The sequence below is a fragment of the Gymnoscopelus braueri genome (assembly GCF_963280865.1).
Source record: "Gymnoscopelus braueri genome assembly, chromosome: 12".
Taxonomy (NCBI): Eukaryota; Metazoa; Chordata; class Actinopteri; order Myctophiformes; family Myctophidae; genus Gymnoscopelus; species Gymnoscopelus braueri.
In genome coordinates this window covers 29,348,497-29,368,271 of record NC_137614.1, presented here as the reverse complement: position 1 = coordinate 29,368,271, position 19,775 = coordinate 29,348,497, and the positions used below count along the sequence as shown (strand labels likewise).

Here is a 19,775-nt window from a genome sequence, read left to right as displayed (position 1 = left end):
TGTTCCATTCAAGCCTGGAGAGGGTTCTGTTATTGTACAATCAATCCTATATTGGGGGTTGGTGCATCTTTTAGACTGAGTAAAGCTGAGGGGGAACCTTAGCGTTCCATTTTTGGGCATGTCATAATAAACTAACATTCGCTGAAAAATGAAGCAGATCGGCTATTTTCTGTGAAGAGATTTGGTGTAGAGGGAACAATTTCTTTGGGGTGACAAGTTTCAGTTCAGCGGACCGCAATGACCTTGAAGGAGTATATGGACATGTAAAAGGCAGAGAGGTGCTGAGGCGCCAAGCCACTTAGTGATTTGAAAACAAACAATTAAATAGTAATAAAGAATAATTAAAATCCAATTGCAGGTTCCAGTTAAAAGGCGTGCCACAGCGTTTTAGACAAACTGTAAACGTGCAATATAGGCCTGGTTTACGCCAAGTTTACGGTTTAACCCTTTAAGGCCGGGAAAGGAACGCATGTGTGTCATTTTAAGATTTCTTTGGCTATTCAAAAATAGCAGATATACAAGCTCATAGCGCGGCACCGAGTGCCGCGCTATGAGCTTGTAGATCTGCTATTTTTAGAATTTTTTAGAACATTTGTGCAAATCTTTTATATACATTTTTAACTCAAATCTTTGCTTCTGGGGGTCCCTGGAACAAAATATTTTTAGATAGGGGGGGGGTCCGCGGACAAATACATATTATTTTGGGGGTCCTTGACATGAAAAAAGTTTGAAAACCATTGATAATATAGCAACATAAGTAAAAAAAAAGTTAAAAACTTTCGCTTTAAAAAAGTATATATATATTCAAACTAAAGATTTGCACACATTTTCACGATTAAAAAAAAAATAGCAGATCTACAAGCTAATAGCGCGGCACTCGGTGCCGCGCTATTAGCGTCTTCACCTCTACACTGTCAACAGGCGCCTAGTGCAAGGAAGGACGTACTGTATGCTTCTGATCTCACCTTTAGCACCGCGACAGAGACAGAGTTATGAGATTTCCTATGTTATAATAGCTGATGATATGTCGACGTCTGTAACGGATTAGGAGGCGTTTGAAGGGAGACTGTTTCCATGTTAAACACTATGGTTAAACTAAATCCCCTCGCTCCGTGGAGTCGCACGTGCTGTATCTGGGTGGTCTGTCTCTTGCAGAGCCGGCGCTAGCCGATAACGGTGGGGCAGGCGGGTGCGTAGGTATGGGGGGGGGCAAATGTATTTATTTATTTAGCAGCTTGAAGTCCTTGTCATGTCTGTCTGTCTATCTATCAGTCCCTCCCGGTACACACAACACCACTGACCACTTTCTTAACACGCTGAGGAAGGCTTGAGTTGACGCCGAAAACACTATTAATTAAAAAGTACCAGAAGGTTCGTTTTTTTAAACTGGCAGTCTTGAGTGACGCCGGCCCTGGCCTCATGCCAAGATTTAGGTTTTCCTGCAGTGAAGGTATTTTTTACACAGCTTCCTCTGATATGTATTAAATCCACTTATTACAATGAATAAAACATGATTTTAACCAATCTGTATGGTAATACAATATACGTAACTACCACACTACCACATCTGCAGTGGTTGGAGGTGGTCTCGTCTCCCTACTCTTCCTTTGAGACATTTTATTTAGACCCTGGTGTCGGTCGGTATGGCACCTACTGGTTGACAATTAGACCTACCTGAAGCTCATCAGTTGAATATAGCAAGAGAGAAAAACATTTCTACAAGCAGTGAAGCACACAGCACGGTGTGATGCTTTTTGCCCTAGTTAGTGCTCTGAATGTCATGTATCCTGTACAGTGAAGCTGTACATTAAAATAAGATAGATTACACACCATTCTGTTTAGTACCCACTCACTGAGTTAAGAAGCTTAGAGCATTGTAGATTCACAGTCAATATAAAGTTTAACTAAGCATAACTAGAACATGTTTACATGTATCCTCAAGGTCTCGTTCCAGCCTGTTAGGATTACTGATACAGTTGTTGGGAAAGTCTTCAAGGACATTGATCGGGTCGTCAGGATAAAACCAAACTATATCTGTGTAATTTCTTGCACCTTTGCTGCCAATTCCAGCTCTATACATGGACAGTTCTGTATCAGTAATGCAGGTGATAGGGGGACAATATACTTCAGCAGAAATGTAAAAAAAAGACTCTTCTGTGACGTTTGCTCTGACGCAAGCTTTTTTCTTTATTTCTTTATTTGTATTTTTTCTCCCAATTTAGTTGTTATGCAAATCCCCCCTCAGCCCCCCATGTGTATAGTCCCTCTCTGTCACCACTGACCCCTACTGTTTGGACTTGGGGAGGGTGTGCTGTAGACAATCACATGTCTCCTCTGCTCTGACAGTGAGGGGTTTCTCTGGTACTGTAGGGCTTAACACATGCATACCAGCAACCGTCTTCAGTTCCCACCCACGAACACGGCCAATTGTGTTCATTGGAGCCCCTGTCAAGCTGGAGGCATTTGAACCCCAGTCTCCAGGGTAATGGGCTGGAACATTACCACTGCTTTACCTGGACTCCCTTGTTGTTCATTCTGCTAATATATTCACATCTGAACATATTACATTTTATAGATTTGTGGATTCATGTTACTGTACACCTTCATGTATAGGGATTTGTGTTGGGCTTTTATTTTCCAGACACACAGCAATCCCTAGATTGATTAATCTCAAACTCAGTGTGTGTATCGCCAAGAGGTTCAGGCCGCTATGAGGCCCTCACATCTAGAGTTCAGGCCGCTACAAAGTTCTGGATATCCACATACTGTATGCCCATATGTGGACATAACGGTCGTACCGACGGTTCTGAACAAGCATATATCCGAACGAGTCCACGGCGGGCACCGCACTCCCTTGAGTCCTTGTCGATGTGCCCAAGTTTGAAGTCGGTCAGTCCCATATACCGTATGCACATGACCATATGGACATAACGGTTGGATCTGTGGCTCTGGACAACCGGATCTCAATATATATGCCTATATATGGGCATCTCGGGTTTGTTTATGGTTTATGCCTGAGTCATAGTGACATGCCTATATATGGTCGTATCAGGTTTGTTTATGGTTATGTCTGAGTCATAGTGACATGCCTATATATCAGGTTTGTTTATGGTTATGTCTGAGTCATAGTGACATGCCTATATATCAGGTTTGTTTATGGTTTATGCCTGAGTCATAGTGACATGCCTATATATGGTCGTATCAGGTTTGTTTATGGTTATGTCTGAGTCATAGTGACATGCCTATATATCAGGTTTGTTTATGGTTATGTCTGAGTCATAGTGACATGCCTATATATCAGGTTTGTTTATGTTTATGTCTGAGTCATAGTGACATGCCTATATATGGTTGTGTCTGAGTCAGAGTGATGTGGCCATGGTGCGTAGTCCTGCCTTTATATGGGTGTATCAGGTTTGTTAATGGTTATGTCTGAGTCAGAGTGACGTGGCCATGGTCCGCCTCCCAGTAGCCAATTTTAATATAGGATATGAAGTACTTATACGGGTATTGTATAACCAGAGGGGCATCACATTAGTTTAATCTTACCATAAGCCCAGAACGGATGCTTGGATGCCTTTTAGTGACTCACCAGTGCATGTAAAAGAAAGTCATCTTCCTCCAGACTAACCACCCCCACCCCACTCCTCTTCCATGACCTCAGAGTGATCTGATCCCGTCTCCACCTTATTGGAGATGGCCTTAACCACAGTGCGTCATACTGTGGCATACTAGGACTTGTACTGGATTCAGCAGCTCAGGCAATAGCCTTTCGTTTGATATGCTCACACACACAACCTTGCATGCAAGTTCACACACACACACACACACACACACACACACACACACACACACACACACACACACACACACACACACACACACACACACACACACACACACACACACACACACACACACACACACACACACACACACACACAGAGATATACAGCGCCAGGCTTATCGTGTTATTGTATTTAGGGATATGGGAGCCTGGTTTGTTTGGACTACTACTGGAGTCTCCAGAGCTCCTGCGGCTTTGTCTAACTGCTAGACAGGAGGAGGTGTATACGGGTGGCACTGTTCCTGTCTCACGTTCCATCTTATCTTTTTGTACACAGGTGCAAGTAGTATATCAAGGTTCTATATATTATGATGAAGTGCCTGATAATTATTGAGATATATTTTAGAATTATATTTCCGGATTATAGGTTTGGAAAAAGCATTCAACGTTTGTTGATCATGTAGTGTATCTCAACTTTGCCCCATTGCATTTAGTCAAAATTAAGATTGTAAAACATGTCACCATCTGCTTAATTCTGTGATACTTCCTTGTTGTTGTTTTCCAAATATTGGATATCTCATCCCAGAGTCAGCGGCGTCATCAGAAAGCCTCCGCCTCCTAACTTGACCATGGCTGACCATGTGCCGTGATGAGATTACTTAGCTTGAACTTTCACCGTTGCGGTTGCTGTGTCACATGCGGTGCCCCGGCCCCCCGGCCTGCTCCTCTGTGCCCCACCGTCCTTCTATAGAGGAGTTCAAGGGTCACGTCACCACAGAGCTGTGAATGAGAACGTCTCTTTGTTCTCGCCTGTGGTTTTTGTTGTTGGGCTGAGTCTCTCTCTCTCTCTCACACACACGCACACACACACGCACGCACACGCGCACACACACACACACACACACGCACGCACGCACGCACGCACGCGCGCACACACACACACACACACACACACGCGCACGCACTCTCACTCTTTACGCTCTCACTCCTATCTCTGCGTCTCTCATTCATTCTCCATTTCTTTTTCACTCCCTCTGTCTTTGTCTTTCTATCTCTCTGTCTTTCGCATCCATGACTTTTAGCCAACTGCTGCTTTAGGAGGAATAAAGAAGAATAGATGTAAATCACTGGCTCTCAAAGTGGGGTCTTTGAGGGGGTTCTGGATTTATGTATGTGAACTATGTGGGATTTACCCAATGTGTTTTTACCTTTCCTTGTTGCACCTATGGCTATGTACACATCTGCATTTAATCCTAATGTTCTATGTACATGCAGTACCTGCTACTACAGTACGTATATACTATATCTGTATACCTTTTGATTATTTGACCTGTTTTTATCCTATGTTTTTCTCTCCTGTCTTAGTCTCTATCCTCTCCCTTCTCACAAAAAACTACAAAACGATGGAGCATGCATGTAAAAAACACCCACTTTACACCTGCTGTAAACCTGTGATGTGACAATATATAGGTGCACAGTAAAGTCCTGTGTTCATATAACCCAGAGAGGAAGATTTTACTGTGCAGGCCAGTATTGGATGTAGTTGTTAAATGGTCCACAGCCTGGTGTCACAATCAATCATTTTATGTCCAAAGAAACATGCTTGACCTTGAAGTCATTTTTACAGAAACAAGACAGGGTCTAGAACAGTGTGGCTTTCTTGCGCAATCTGTAGCTATGGATAGCAAGCTACTGGGTGTGTCATCATGACATCATCAATAGGACTTGCCCAGTCTTGCCCACATATGGAGTTGGGGACAGGCCAAGGACCCCTTAGCTGAGAAAGAGACGAAGAGATTTTCAGCTAATGTGACGTCCTCCCATCACACAAAGATTTGGCGGACCCCCTGTAGTAACTCTGAGGGCCCCCTAGGGGTCCCGGACCCCCTGTTCAAGACCCCTGCCTTAGACACAAAATGACAACAGCAGTGGGCGGTAGTGGCTCAGGAGGAAGAACTCCTCCTGGCTGTGTTTCAAAGTGTCCTTGAGCAAGAAACTGAAGCCCTAACTGCTCCCGATGAGCAGGTTGGTGCCTTGCATGGTTTCTTCTGCCTTCAGTTTGTCAATCGGTCAGAATGTGAAATACTTTGTAAAGTGCTTTGGATTAAGGATAAAGAATAAATACAGTCCATTTACCATTTACAACAGATGTCTGTTTCAAAATAGAGCAGAAGTTGTTATCCGACAGTCAAATTGTTCTTGCTTTGCCACCATTGGGAGAAAGGCCAGATAGATAAATGGGGAATTGCATTTGACCACTGTAGCCCTGGAAAATGTTAGAATGTTAACAGTAATGTAAATTTATCCTTTTGTAACTCAGAGAGTGTACGAAATGTGTTCAAAATTTGTACGAATGGAACCAAATTTTGTTACATTTGTACTACTACATTTGTACTACAAATGTAACCAAATTTGGTTCCATTCGTAAACTCTTGGAATTACAAACATTTGAACACTGAGGGCTTTACTGTGTAGGGCACTGTTTCCCACACATTTTTATGGGTCGCGAGTAAATATCGCCTTTTTTCATTTCCTAAATTAAAAAAGATATTATTATTTCAAAAGATAAAAAAGACAAACAAAAAATCCACACACACAAGATTTTTCAAAAGTATTTCATAAATTAAAAAACAAATCCATAATTTTTGAAAATAGCAGATCTACAAGCTCACAACGCGGTGTGAGCTTGTAGATCTGCTATTTTCACTAGCTTGGGTCCCGGGCAAACGTCTAGTTTCTCTTTTGGGTCTTGAGCTAAAAGTTTTGGGAACCACTGGTGTAGGGTATGCTTATTGTTACTGTATCCACTCCCTTCATCTCTACCCTATACCCCTCTCCCTACATGTCATCTGTCTCTCTGTATCTCTGTCTCTCCATCTCATTTGCGATAACATTCCTTCTTCCTCTCACTCTTCCCTTTATCTGACTCCATTTTTTCTCCCCTACTCATATCAGTTGCTTACCCTCTTTTTCACCTCCGTCTTTCACCTTTTCTGTCCTATCCTCTACCTTCCCTCCCTACCTCCCTCCCTCTCCCTCTCTCTCCCTCTCTGTCTCTGTCTGTCCGTCTCTCTCACTCTCTCTCTCTCAGTGTCCAGAAGAAAGGGGTGGTACATTCCAGCAGCCTGGAGACCGTTCCCCTCTTTCAGCCAGTGGCTCTAAGAGTGACGGGGGCATTAGAATAAGAATGGCTGTCCATTCACCCCACTGCCCCGGTGGCGAGGGTGGGGTGGGGTGGGGGTGCATGATGCAGGGAGAGACCGAGAGAGAGAGTGAGAGGGAGAAAAGAGTGTAGAGGACCGTTTGGGGAGGGGAGTAGAGGGTCACTTCTGATTGGCCGGTGGCAGTCCCTCAGTTTTTCACATCGCCGCGGTTAGTTGTGCTTGCGGGATTTTTTTGTATTTTTTTCCCACATACCGACACGTATGCACACACCCACATGTGCGTGCACAGTCAGAAATGCACACATGAGCTTACACACCGGCGTTCTGCACACGTGCACATGCGATGTGAGGGAGAACCTGCTTTACTGACACACAGAGAGAGAGAGAGAGACTGCGCTAGAGGAAAGGCAAGTGACTTGTGGCTGTGTGAGTACTTGCGCAAGCTTTTGTTTTATACAATTAGTAAATGGCGAGATCAGATTAACATTGACCATGGTGTTGAAAGTGTGTTACTGGTATTGACATAAGTGTTGTTTGTCCTGATGTAAAATGTGTAGCCTTATCAGAATAGCAAGTTCATCAATCTTTATACACAGTAAAATCCAGACTGTTCATTTAAGTAGGTAATAAGTAAGTAAGTAAGTAAGTAAGTAGTTATTGACACTACGGATTTTGTGTAGTAGAAATCTTTATATAAATGTTTTGTTTGTTAATATGCCTATATTCATTGTGGTATTGCTATATTCAATGTGTTATGGGCAGCATTATATTTATTGTGTCTTCTGAAAATTCTGATTTAAAATGTCTCGCTGTGTTGTAATGTCACTACCTCTTGCCAGTGGTTAAACTGTAAACTCAACAAGCTATTTTACAGTTAAACCACAAACCTGTCTTAATTTTGTTGTGGTTGCTAAACTCATTCTCTATGGGAAGCATCTTGTGGTCGTAGCACACACCAGTTATTTTACTACATGTAAGTTTGTGCTACAGAAGCCTCATGCTGCACGAATGCAGATGAACAATATTGTTTTCCGCAAGGATTGATACCAGATCAAATTAGCTAACACAGTCGACTGAATAAAAAATAAAATGTTATGGTTAGGTATATTTTAGAGGAGACCAGTATCTAATGCTGTTATCCAGAACCAACTGCTTTTATTCCTAAATCATGCACAATGGTCATTATTGATACAATGCACCAGGTTGAGAATGGGCTGTAGGACTCTGTCTCCTGCCTACAGAGCTGTTCGGACTGAAAAGCAGGAGTGTTTTAGTTTAGCAGTAGCCCCATCTCTATAGCTCTGCAGCAGCTGAGAGGCACTAGACGTCCTTGCAGGTCTCTTGAGAGCCTACAGCTTGCATGGGCCCCTCTCTGCTCCACTCTCAAAGGGGTCTGCTCCAGAGGACCCCATCCTCAACCTAAGCAGAACAGTGGCATAGCAGAGAATTCAGTCATCTAGCGCATTAACTCGTAAGCCAGCTCATTAGCTGAAATTCTATTCGGGATACGTTATTTTATGCATCCCCAAATCTTGTTGTCAGCGAGACTCAAACTGTAACCAAATGGACCAGTTAAGTTATTTCCGTATTGTCAAAAGGCAAAATGTCATATTTACAAGGCCATGACTCACTCTGGACTGCAATTCAATGGCAGGGCATATTGTTTGTCACTCTTTTCATTTACACACATCCCTTTTTCCTTCCTGTAGCCACATTTGTTTGTTTGAGAGGTCAAAGACTGGTTTAGTGTGCAACCTGTGAATGAAGTGTGTACTCACTCGCTCGCGTGTTTGCCCCGCGTATTCACTCACACACACACACACACACACACACACACACACACACACACACACACACACACACACACACACACACACACACACACACACACACACACACACACACACACACACACACACACACACACACACACACACACACACACACACTTATATGCTCACAGCTTTGACTCCATTCACTTATTCCATGTTTGTGGATCCTGGGTACACAGCAGGGCCCTTTCTCTACTCTGTGCCACAACACAGTCCCACCGGAACCTCTGACCCACAGAATACACTTCAACGCCATTCTACACTTGACAGACCACCCCACACATGATGTATATTGAGCCCAAGTCTTCACACCTTACATCTGTGTGACTATTATCATTTGTTTGTTCACAGTTCCTTATAGGTCCACTTTCAGACTTAACCACTTGGGCCCTATCTTCCGCCAAAACAGAGCTGGGTGCAACGCAGAACTGTCATTGCTATTTTCCAACTCACACAGTTGTCAACAACCTTCTCCCATGTTGTCTAAACACCAATTTATCTTGCACTTATTTTAGTGCCACATTCCACGCCAGAGTTTAATATCATAATGTACTCACCAGTGCCAGCGATGTTGTTTTTTTGTTTTTTTCACGTCGCCACAGACCTCGCTAAATACCTTAAGATCGCGCGTTAAACTGTTTGTAGACACACAGGGTAGCTGTGTGAGTGGCCCAGAGAAGACCGTTTCAATCGGCGACATTCCATTTTGCAGTAGTCGCGGTTTATGTTAAACAGCGTTCAGCGAGGAGAAAAAAAACTCAGAGATAATGGCGGATTAGGGGAAGATTTAGAGCGGCGGCGGGTGGGAACGAAAATCTCTGGATACGGATATTTCCATATCCGGGTGTGCTACAATGAAATGTGTCACTGCGAGGGAGGCCTACAATGAAATGTGAACCTGCGAGAAAAAATAAAAATAAAAGACCACTTCGCGTAGAACTACGCGACTGGCACGCTGCGCAATTATTTAGGTTCGCGTAGAACTACGCGATTGGCACGCAATGTGTTAAAATGAGGTACGGTCTGGAGCAAACAGGGTGCACTGCTATCTTACACACAGACTTTGCGCTTTGGGGTTAGACCACATTTTAGCTAGTCTTAACTGCGGTGCAGTGACAGCGCAGACTTTTCCTTACTATTTACTACATTCACCTAGGTGGTTCACAATGCGTGCACACTGACTGCACTGACTGTCCATCCAATTTCAACACAACGCTCACGTTCAACAATTTAAGATAGTGGTTAAACAAACACTTCAGACTTTGCTGTGTATGCGTCTTCATGATTGTGCTCAAATGTCATTGTTCCTGTCTGTTTTTCAGCCTCGTGTCCCCGATGCCCTCGGTCATGGCTGTGTGTCTGGGGCTGCTCATCTTGGGTGAGTGGACGTCACTTTCCATCTCTTCAATAAAAGTGAAGATAAAGTTTTCAATGTTTTGAGCTGATATCTTGTTAAATGCATGCTGGAAGTAGTGTAGCGAAGCATCCGGGAGGTACACTAATGTGTGTCTTAACACATTGGGTGCCAGCATTTTTTCATAACAACTTACGTTGGGTGCCAGCATTCTCCCCATTGACTGCGTTTTGCTGTTTAAGGCTCTAGACTCCACGAGGAGCAAATCCATGTAAAAAAAAACATCCATTCATGTTGCGCGATGACCCTGGCTACAGCCTGGAACGATAACATTTCACTCGCGAGTTACAATGGGGGGGGATCGCGCATCGCGCATGACCGGTTTTCCCCACCGGAAACAGATTCGGAGATATAGGTGTTTTAAAGAAGGAAATAGACAGGAAGTGGATGGCAGCCATGTTTTTGTTTCCGGTGATCTATCTGGCCTATCCTTCTCAAGATCACAATGGGTACTCCCAGAGCTGCTCTAGCCCCGCCCGTGTGGAGAAAAACGAAAAAAACAAAAAGACATATTTCACGGTCTGGACCGTGTTCGGCACCGGACCGCTACTCTGCGCAAACACGGTTCAGACCGTGTTTGGCACCCGATGTGTTAACATAGTCTTGTATCAGTACGGTTTACGAGAGAGACCATTTAAAGGTAGCTCTCCACCGCACCGACGTCTGCGGCTGGAAGTGTTGGAAAGCGTCTGTTGCCGAAAATCTGCTGTTGAATGGGCGGTGGGTACACTGTTGCGTCGGGTCGCAAGTTGTAGGGAAGGGTCGAAAGCCGACCGAGCAAGCTTGGTCAGCTTTCGACCGTCGCATAGCAGCGGGCTTGTTGTTGAAAAAGACATAAAGCCATAGGCTATTTTTCTAGCACCATAGTAGCCGTCTGTCGGTGTCGGCCCTCAGGTGCATTCAGCAACCTTTTTTCACACCTTCCAATCGACTGATCTCCCGACTTCATTCTACTGCCATTCTGTAGTAATCTGCAGTAGTCCGTTTGGTGGAGAGCTGCCTTTAGTCGTCAAAAAGTGGATTGTCTTTTCTTCTGCTTTTCCATCAGTATGATATTTGAGTGTGAAAAGGAACGTGTCAATGAGTCAACATTATGCTCATTGTCCTATTGTGGTTTTGACTGTATACACACTGCCGTCAAGCTGCCTAGTTACTAGGACCACACAAGCTCTGAGTCTCAGTATTATTAGCCATAGACAGACAGACAGACAGACAGACAGACAGACAGACAGACAGACAGACAGACAGACAGACAGGCTGCAGGGGTCACCTCTGTCTCTCTCTCTCCCTATTCTGTCCTATTCACTGAAATCTGTGGGTTCTCCTCTACAGGGGTGTGATTAGTAGCATTGTGTGAGAGCGTTTGAGCTTTCTGCTCTACAGGCGACAGGTAGAGTAACACACAAAAGACCCAGGGAAACTGTACACCCGGGAGTACAGCAAAGTAACACAGAACACATCTCCATTCTATGCTGTTGTTCAGTCTCTTTAAACTAGCTTTTCAGTCACGACATTGAGGAAGTGTCACGTCTCAAAGCATTTTTACCGATGCCAGATTTTTCCCGATTTTAGAGAGTCCTAGACCATGATTACCAATGTTTTGACTGATATAATTTTTTTTAGATCGATTAAAGTTTATTTATTAAATATATAAACTTGTTCATACATTTTATGAACATTAAAAGCAAAAATAAAAATATGATACTTTTTTATAGATAATTCTTTAATTAAGTATACACATTACATTTTAATATATTAATATACTTATTATATAAAATGTCATAAAAGAACATTTAACTTCATAAAATGAACAATTTTTACCCCCTTTTCTCCCCAATTGAATCGTTATGCTAATTAATTCCTCCCCACACATCTCTGTGTTGTATCTCACTGACTCACCTGCCAGTGAGGAGCCTCCACCGGGAGGACGTAGGGCCTTCGCCCTACTCCTCCCGCCCAACACTTCCCGCTGACAGGTGCCGCCCCAGCCCGTAGGAGTGGTGGCTCTCTAGTCTGTGGTGCCAGGTAGCTTATCAGGCTGTCATAGCTGGTCTGTTGTTTCACTGATGTGTTCTCAACAGTCTGTTCCTAGGTGGAGTTGAGAGCTTGGGTGGAGATGGGAATGGGCGGTAACGCTTGTTGTTTCTTCCTGTGTGTGAGATTGCGTGATGTGATGATTTGTGAGTGTGTGCTAGCGCGTGTGCGTGCGTGCATGCGTGCGTGTGCATATACTACTGTATATGTGTATGGGTTTGTAATCAGCTGTTGCCAGGGGCTAAATCTAAAGGCTTAGGGAGAAGTGGGCTTATTCATACCCACCTTTCTCTCTCTCTCTCTCTCTCTCTCTCTCTCTCTCTCTCTCTCTCTCTCTCTCTCTCTCTCTCTCTCTCTCTCTCTCTCTCTCTCTCTCTCTCTCTCTCTCTCTCCCTCTCTCTCTCTCTCTGTCTGTCTTCTCCAGTTCTCCAAGTCACCCATACATTATCATGTAGTCATAGCATAGGTCTAATCCATCATTATTTCATACACCTTAATCGCAGACATGCTCTAAACATAGGTACACTGTATAGTATTTACTTTATGGGACAGTATGGCTGAGGAAGTGAACTTGTCCTCACTGACCTGATGTCAATTCAAATCAGTGCTGCCAATAGTGTATTAGCCAAATATCTGTAGTCTGACTCTGATAACAATCAGTTAATTTGACATCATCATTGGATAAGAGTGTGTACTGCAGTGAAAGTAAGACTCCAAATGTAAGTAAATAAACAACCATATAAATAAACAATTTACCCAGTCAGTGGTACATTGCTCCTTGATTCTGGTTTGTTGAACTTGGTCTGACGTTATACTTGCCTGATTTATACTTAGTTGTGGACCGGTGTCGCACACCAGAAATAGCTGATCTACGAGCTCTCAACACTAAGCATAAGCCTAACCTCGTCCCGACCCCAAGGCTGTATGCGCACAATGTTAGCTGATATCATGGCTCCTTTCGGAAGTCCCTGACCGCCTTGACCGTAAATATTATGTCTACTATCAAAATATAAACAGATGAAACCGTACATGTTTGTAAGTGGTCATGTTTCAAAACATGCTCATGAATCTAACAAAGAGGGGTTCAGTATGATTCCAGCTGTATCCAGGCAAAGTCACCACATCACTGAGAATTCTAACCGTTGTCTTACGTGATTTTTTACCTTCATGATTAATGTTACTGTTATTGTAATTTTACAGTAATGTGTAGTAACCTACTATTAATGTCACTATTACCCTGGGTGGGCACTCCAATGCGACCTCTAACAGTGTATAATGAATACACATTGCAATGTTAAAGTTTAACCAATTAAACTCTATGTATAGTTGACCGGAGTCCACAGGGTTTTATACCAGGCCACCTCCTCTACACTAAATAAATATCTTCATTGAAAATAGCTGATCTACCAGCTCACCTATTTTCTCCAGACATTCGCCACAGAATAGGGGCGCTGTGGTTCAAGTGGTTAAACACAGGTAAACACAATCACTGAGGCAAATTTGAAATTGATCTTACACTGTAATAAAGGGTTACTGCTTACACATTGTGGCGTTGTTTCACACCCGTGACCCAGAATGCTGAGGTGGAGGTTTGCCCAACCAGCCGACCACAGCAGTGGCACAAGCCAAGGGGGAAGAAATTGGAGGGAAAGCCTGTCAGTACTGTGACAGGAGAGGGAGGTCATAATGACAGCCTCGCAATTCAGAATAATGATCAAACGGAAAAGAAATTACAGAGGCTTTTGTGCAGGGTATGTATTATTGCAAGGCGTTCAAATCCACTGCAACTAATTATGGATTGCAAAATGAGTCGTTGGCCAAGCAAAAGAATCTTGCACAATTTCCTGAAAGTCACCTGCACTGCTGTGGCCTTTTGTGGTTACCACAGTATTTTCTTGTAGCATTTTATGCAATATGTTGCAATGGACCAAAGCTGAAATAACATTAAAAACGTTTACAATGTAAAAGATGGAGAGACCTTGCGCCTCTCCAAAAGTCACCACTGTCGGATTCAAGGCCAATACTGCAGTGGACCTGGATTCTTTGACTTTGTGATCTTAACTACAAGAGACATTGTTTGATTGATCTTTATTGATAAAATGCAAAAGGATAAAACACAATTAAGCTCAAGAGCTTATTTCCATTGTCTTTTGAGTGTAAGTGTGTTCCTTGAGCAAATTCACTGAATTTCTCAATCTTATGATTGTGCAGCAGCTCCACAAATTCCATGTGAAACATTTCACTGGCAAGAAATTAGATGCCAAGTTGTACACCTACACCTCGATAAGCTGGGCATCAATTTGTCGCAAATTCAGTTGTGAGCTTGAAGATCTGCAATTTCTTTTACCAAATGTTCACTCCCAGCACAGGGACGCTATACTGTAAGTGAATTGAAGCTTATTCTGTTTTTGTAGCGGCTGTACTGCTCTGGATATGAATGTGTGTCAGCTAAATGCTCATGTGACTGCAAATGACAGCGTTTCACCACCTCAACACAACAAGCGGTATTGGTGGGTCTTCAAAGCAGACTTTGAATAGCTCAGTCAGTCCGCATGGATGGTCATTTGTAAATTGTAAGCCCCTCCGTCCGTGGTCATGCAGCCATGGGCTTATTAGGTCATTATTCAGAGCTCGGAATGGTTTGAAGGTTGGTTTGAAGATCTGTCATTTGAGTGTGTTAGAATCCAGGGTATTTGTGGAATGCTTGGAAAATGGTAGGGTAGTGACAGCAGAGCTGGACTGGAGGCACAGTGGACCCCTATAGCACGGTTAATTGATGTCCCCCCGAACACGCACGCACGGCACGCACGCACGCACGCACACACTCATTCTGGTATACAGCCTTGAATGTGGGTCAATTTCTCACACACACAGTGGGTGTGTGTATGTGTGTGTGTGTGTGTGTGTTTGTGTGTGTGTCTCTGTGTGTCTGTGCACGTGCGTGTTGTCGTCCATACTGTACTGTGCACTTTTGCTCCTATCTCTGAGGGAAATCTTGGGAAGCAAGGTCTTTTTCCGATCCTCTCTCTGTTAATGGGTTATTTAAGGGTTAGAGCTCTGGTTGATGGTTACCATGGGTTAGGTTAACCACATAAACCTTCGGCAAAGATCGACAAGCTCATAACACATCACGATGCGACGTGTTGTCAGGCTGTAGATCTGCTATTTTCAGCGAAGAGATTTGGTGTTGAGGGAAAAAAGGAGCAGTCTATACGGTTTATGTGATTAATGGGTTATTTTAGGGTTAGAGCTCAGGTTTATGGTTACCATGGGTTAGTTTAGGGTAAAGGTTAGGGTAATTCATGTTGTGGCGAGGGCTGAGTTAAGCCTTAGGGTGTTTGTGTGAGTGAGAGAGTCTGTGTCCAACACACTGACACCTGGAATCCTTTCCCTAATGAATAACATTTTCCTCTCTCCCTGCATTCCTACCATAGCACCGTACACAGGGAGTGTTTACCGGTGACACTTCCCTTGTGTGTGTGTGCGCGTCCGTGCATGCGTGTGTGTGTGTGTGTGTGTGTGCGTGCGTGCGTTTTTCTGCCATGTGCTTGACCAAAATATAATAATGCATTGTTAAACCAGCTGTGCAGTGTTAATATAACTCTGAGATTGTACAAATGGAGCCAAATGGACCATTACTGTATGTGTTCATTTGGTTCCATTTGTACAGTCTCTTCAGTTACAAATGCATAAATTAACACTGAGGATTTTACTGTGTGGTGTCAACCAGGGCAGGAATTTCAGGGAGGCCACGAAGGCCATGGCCGTCGTTGCCCCTCAGTTTGGCCTTGTGCCCCTCAAAAAACTGGCATGCCCTGAGGCCACAGTGGCCTTTATGCCCCAGCTGACTGTACCACTTTCTCCTCTGTCTCTTTCTTGTCCTGTAGACACCAGTGTCTTTGGTTGAGATTCAAATTTCTTAACTCCCCTGAGTCTCCATCTCTCCATCAAATCTTGTTGTATTTGATGGCCTTCTTGCCCTGGCATTTGGCCTTTGTGCCCTCAAAAAATGGACAACACCAAAGACCAAGTGGATTTGCCCCTACATTTAATTTGTTGATTTTTGTAACCCATTTTTTCACCCAGTGCCAATTCTTAAGCTGTAATCCTGGGTGCTACTCTCCCTCTGCCAGCCTGGGGAGAGCCCCGAACTGAGCTCTTGCTTCCTTCAATGCATGAGGAGTGAGCAGGCCGCTTCTTATCACCTGACTGGGGGGAGTTTCCCCGGTAGGACGTAGCATGTGGAAGGAACACGTTAAAACAGAAAGGCCCTTTTGCCAACCCCACCTAGGGTATGGGCACTGATGACGCGGAGGAGAGAACACGCCCACAGCGCCCACAGCGTCCCCGGCAGGAATCGAACCCAGAACCATCCAGCTGTAAGGCGGCAGTGCTACCGACTGCACCACCGTGCCCCGATTTGCCCCTATAATGACGAAATTCCAGGGATGGTGTCAACAACAAACCTGTGTGCGTGCGTGCATGTTAAGAGATCAGTCAATTAGTCGGTTCAAATTTTTATTAGGAGTCTTGACATTTTTTATAATTTATGTATCTTGATATTATATAACATTTTCCATGTCATTCCTGCCTGCTTTATGTGGCAGGAAAGGCTTGAAAATGTTCTGTTATGGTTGTTTTCTAATCATCTCTGGGGAAGAATGTGGAATGCAATAACAGCATGGTAAAGGTAACTGAAACCTCAGGGAATCACACACACGCACGCACGCACGCACGCACGCACGCACGCACGCACGCACGCACGCACGCACGCACGCACGCACGCACGCACGCACGCACGCACGCACACACACACACACACACACACACACACACACACACACACACACACACACACACACATGCATTTTGTCATTCTCTGTGCTAGTCAGGGCAGGTGGGAGGCAGGTGTTTCCCACAGTCTTCTGTGGTACAAACACCACTGTCACAGTTCAGATATGAAAAACATCTATAGAAAAATGATCTTCTCGGGTGTTTGTGTTTGTGTTTGTGTGTGTCTATCTCTCTGTCTCATTGTCTGTCTGTCTGTCTCTGTATTTTGCTACAATAAATGCCTCACCTTGTAATTACCAAGTCAAACACCAGTGTTCTGTATTTCAACACAGTCTGACAGATGGGAGAAAGCCTTTTTCATGCAGACACTTCAAGCATGGCAAACTGTGTGTGTGTGTGTGTGTGTGTGTGTGTGTGTGTGTGTGCGTGTGCGTGTGCGTGTGCGTGTGCGTGCGTGTGCGTGTGCGCGTGCGCGTGCGTGGCCTGTTTCAACATAAACCCTCAGTCATCGTTCAACCCCAAGAGGGCCCATTATGAAAATTAGGTGGTACACGTACTGTACATACCGACAGTGTACGGTCACAAGCTGCAGAAGAGAATGCCTTACCTGATCTAGATCTGTGATGTAATAAGTTATATTTAGAATGGAAACAGGCACCACTCATGCCAGCAAGACATCTCTTGAATTCACATCTCTACCAGAATGATAAACATTTTGCAATGTATGCATTACTAGTAGTCCTGAACATCCACACACAGACAGAGTTTAGTGTCTTGCTCAAGGACAGTTTGACATGAAGCCAAGATGAGCAGGGATCAAACTAGGATCCTTAGATCACTGTTTCCCAAACAGTGGGTCGGGACCCATCTTTGGGTCACAGATTTTAATGGGTTGCGAAATTGCGAGTAAATATCTCCTTTTTTCTGTTTCTTGCATTTAATATATACTGTAAGCCTATATATATTATTTCAAAAGATTTGTAAAAGAAAAAAAACAAAACTTTTCATCAATTGCGAAGCGACGTGTTGTGAGCTTGTAGATCTGCTATTTTCATTATTTTTCATTGCCTGGGGAAAACCAGAGCACACATTTACAGTTGTAGTGTTTGCACAGCATTTACATTCCTACATATTCTACAGTTTCTGTTGTCCGGGCGAGGATATTTGACCAAGGTGCAGTGAGCCCATGTTATAGCATTGTAGGCCCGTTCTGAAGTCAGGTGAAACACAGATATAGTTATTTTCCTGTTTCTATGTTTTGTTTTACCCCCCTGTTATATCAGAGGGGCTGTTTGAATAGGAAATGATGCCATGATCATGTCCAAAGGGGTATTTTAGCAAAAAAGTTGCACTTCTTTCCAGAAACCAGTGGTTTTCAACTGATCTTACTCTGATACCTGAGTTTTGCATGTGTACACAGTACCATGAAAGTATGACTTACATATTCCTGCCTTTTAATTGTTGACACAAACAAGCACTGAAACTGATTTTTTGTTTGTCTTTAAATAAACTCTTCTGTGCTCCATCAGATATTCCCTAGCCTATATACTGTAGTATCTATGAACCTTTGAAATACACTGCCAGGAGCAATCTAGGAACAGTTTCCTGTGTTTCAGTACAGTATTGTAGTTGATGTTTGGACAAGGAGGGTCTGATGTTAATCTACATTCCAAAGGTTGGCCGTTTGATCCTGGTTATTGTACCCGAATACCTGTTCACCTGGCCGTTTCTGTGTGTGTGTGTGTGTGTGTGTGTGTGTGTGTGTGTGTGTGTGTGTGTGTGTGTGTGTGTGTGTGTGTGTGTGTGTGTGTGTGTGTGTGTGTGTGTGTGTGTGTGTGTGTGTGTGTGTGTGTGTGTGTGTGTGTGTGTTTCTATATGTGTCTTTGTGCTTTCTGTATACATTAACATTTATCATTTATGGAATGCCATGGTGCTTGAGTACACAGTACAATAAATTTAATTCTGAAAACCCTTACGGGTCCATTTGGTTCCATGTGTACACTCTAAGGATTGTGCTGTGTGCAGAGTGAATGCATTGTAAACGTCCATCCCAGGTTGATTAGTAGAGAAATGCTGACTAATCCCTTCACATCGTTAATGCCTCACTGGAATTTAGAAAATCTGCCTCTGTTAAATCTTTTACTTGAGCTGGGGCCAAGTTGCTATATGATCGTTATACTGTGTGTGTGTGTGTGTGTGTGTGTGTGTGTGTGTGTGTGTGTGTGTGTGTGTGTGTGCGTGTGCGTGTGCGTGTGTGTGTGTGTTTGTGTGTAACCGTGTTAGTCACAGGTACAGGGTTTCCCTGACTAGCCACCACAATAACAGGACTGTATGGCCAGTAGGAAGTTGATCTGTTAGGTTGGAGGTGGAGAAATTCTTAACTGGTCAGTCACTGATTCAGTAAATGTTATTTAAAATGTTATCAATGAATAACTAAATACATTTAAACTTGGAAATGATGTGGATCTCGCAATCTACATAGCATGACACAAATACAATAGGCTTTGTTTGCATTTCACAAAAACAGCAGCATCATTAACCTCCTTTCCATATCTGTCCAGGAATACGAAGGTCACCGACTTGCCGGTTTGATCCTCAGCTTATTGTCTACGTGTCAGTGTCCCTGAGCAAGGCACTTAACCCCTAACAGCTCCCACGTGTGTTCATCTTAGCCATCCTTTCCCCCGGGGACCAGTAAATACTCCCTTTCCATAATTAAGGTTTCGAGGCCTATCAGGCTCGAAGCCTTATTG

The 19,775-nt window shown here is 43.7% G+C and overlaps 1 protein-coding gene across 2 annotated transcripts in view; it reads left to right on the top strand.

Annotated features, from left to right (window-relative positions):
* Positions 1–19,775, top strand: part of lamb2l (laminin, beta 2-like) — a 68,228-nt gene that overhangs the window by 7,507 nt on the left and 40,946 nt on the right. Inside the window, exons 1-2 of one of the 2 annotated variants that reach the window (XM_080443617.1) lie at positions 7,094–7,374; positions 10,103–10,158. In XM_080443617.1, the coding sequence (XP_080299743.1) occupies positions 10,116–10,158 (43 nt within the window). In that variant the 5' untranslated portion in view covers positions 7,094–7,374; positions 10,103–10,115. Of the gene's footprint in view, positions 1–7,093; positions 7,375–10,102; positions 10,159–19,775 lie in introns of those variants that run through there. The other variant, XM_080443616.1, reaches the window with a different exon arrangement.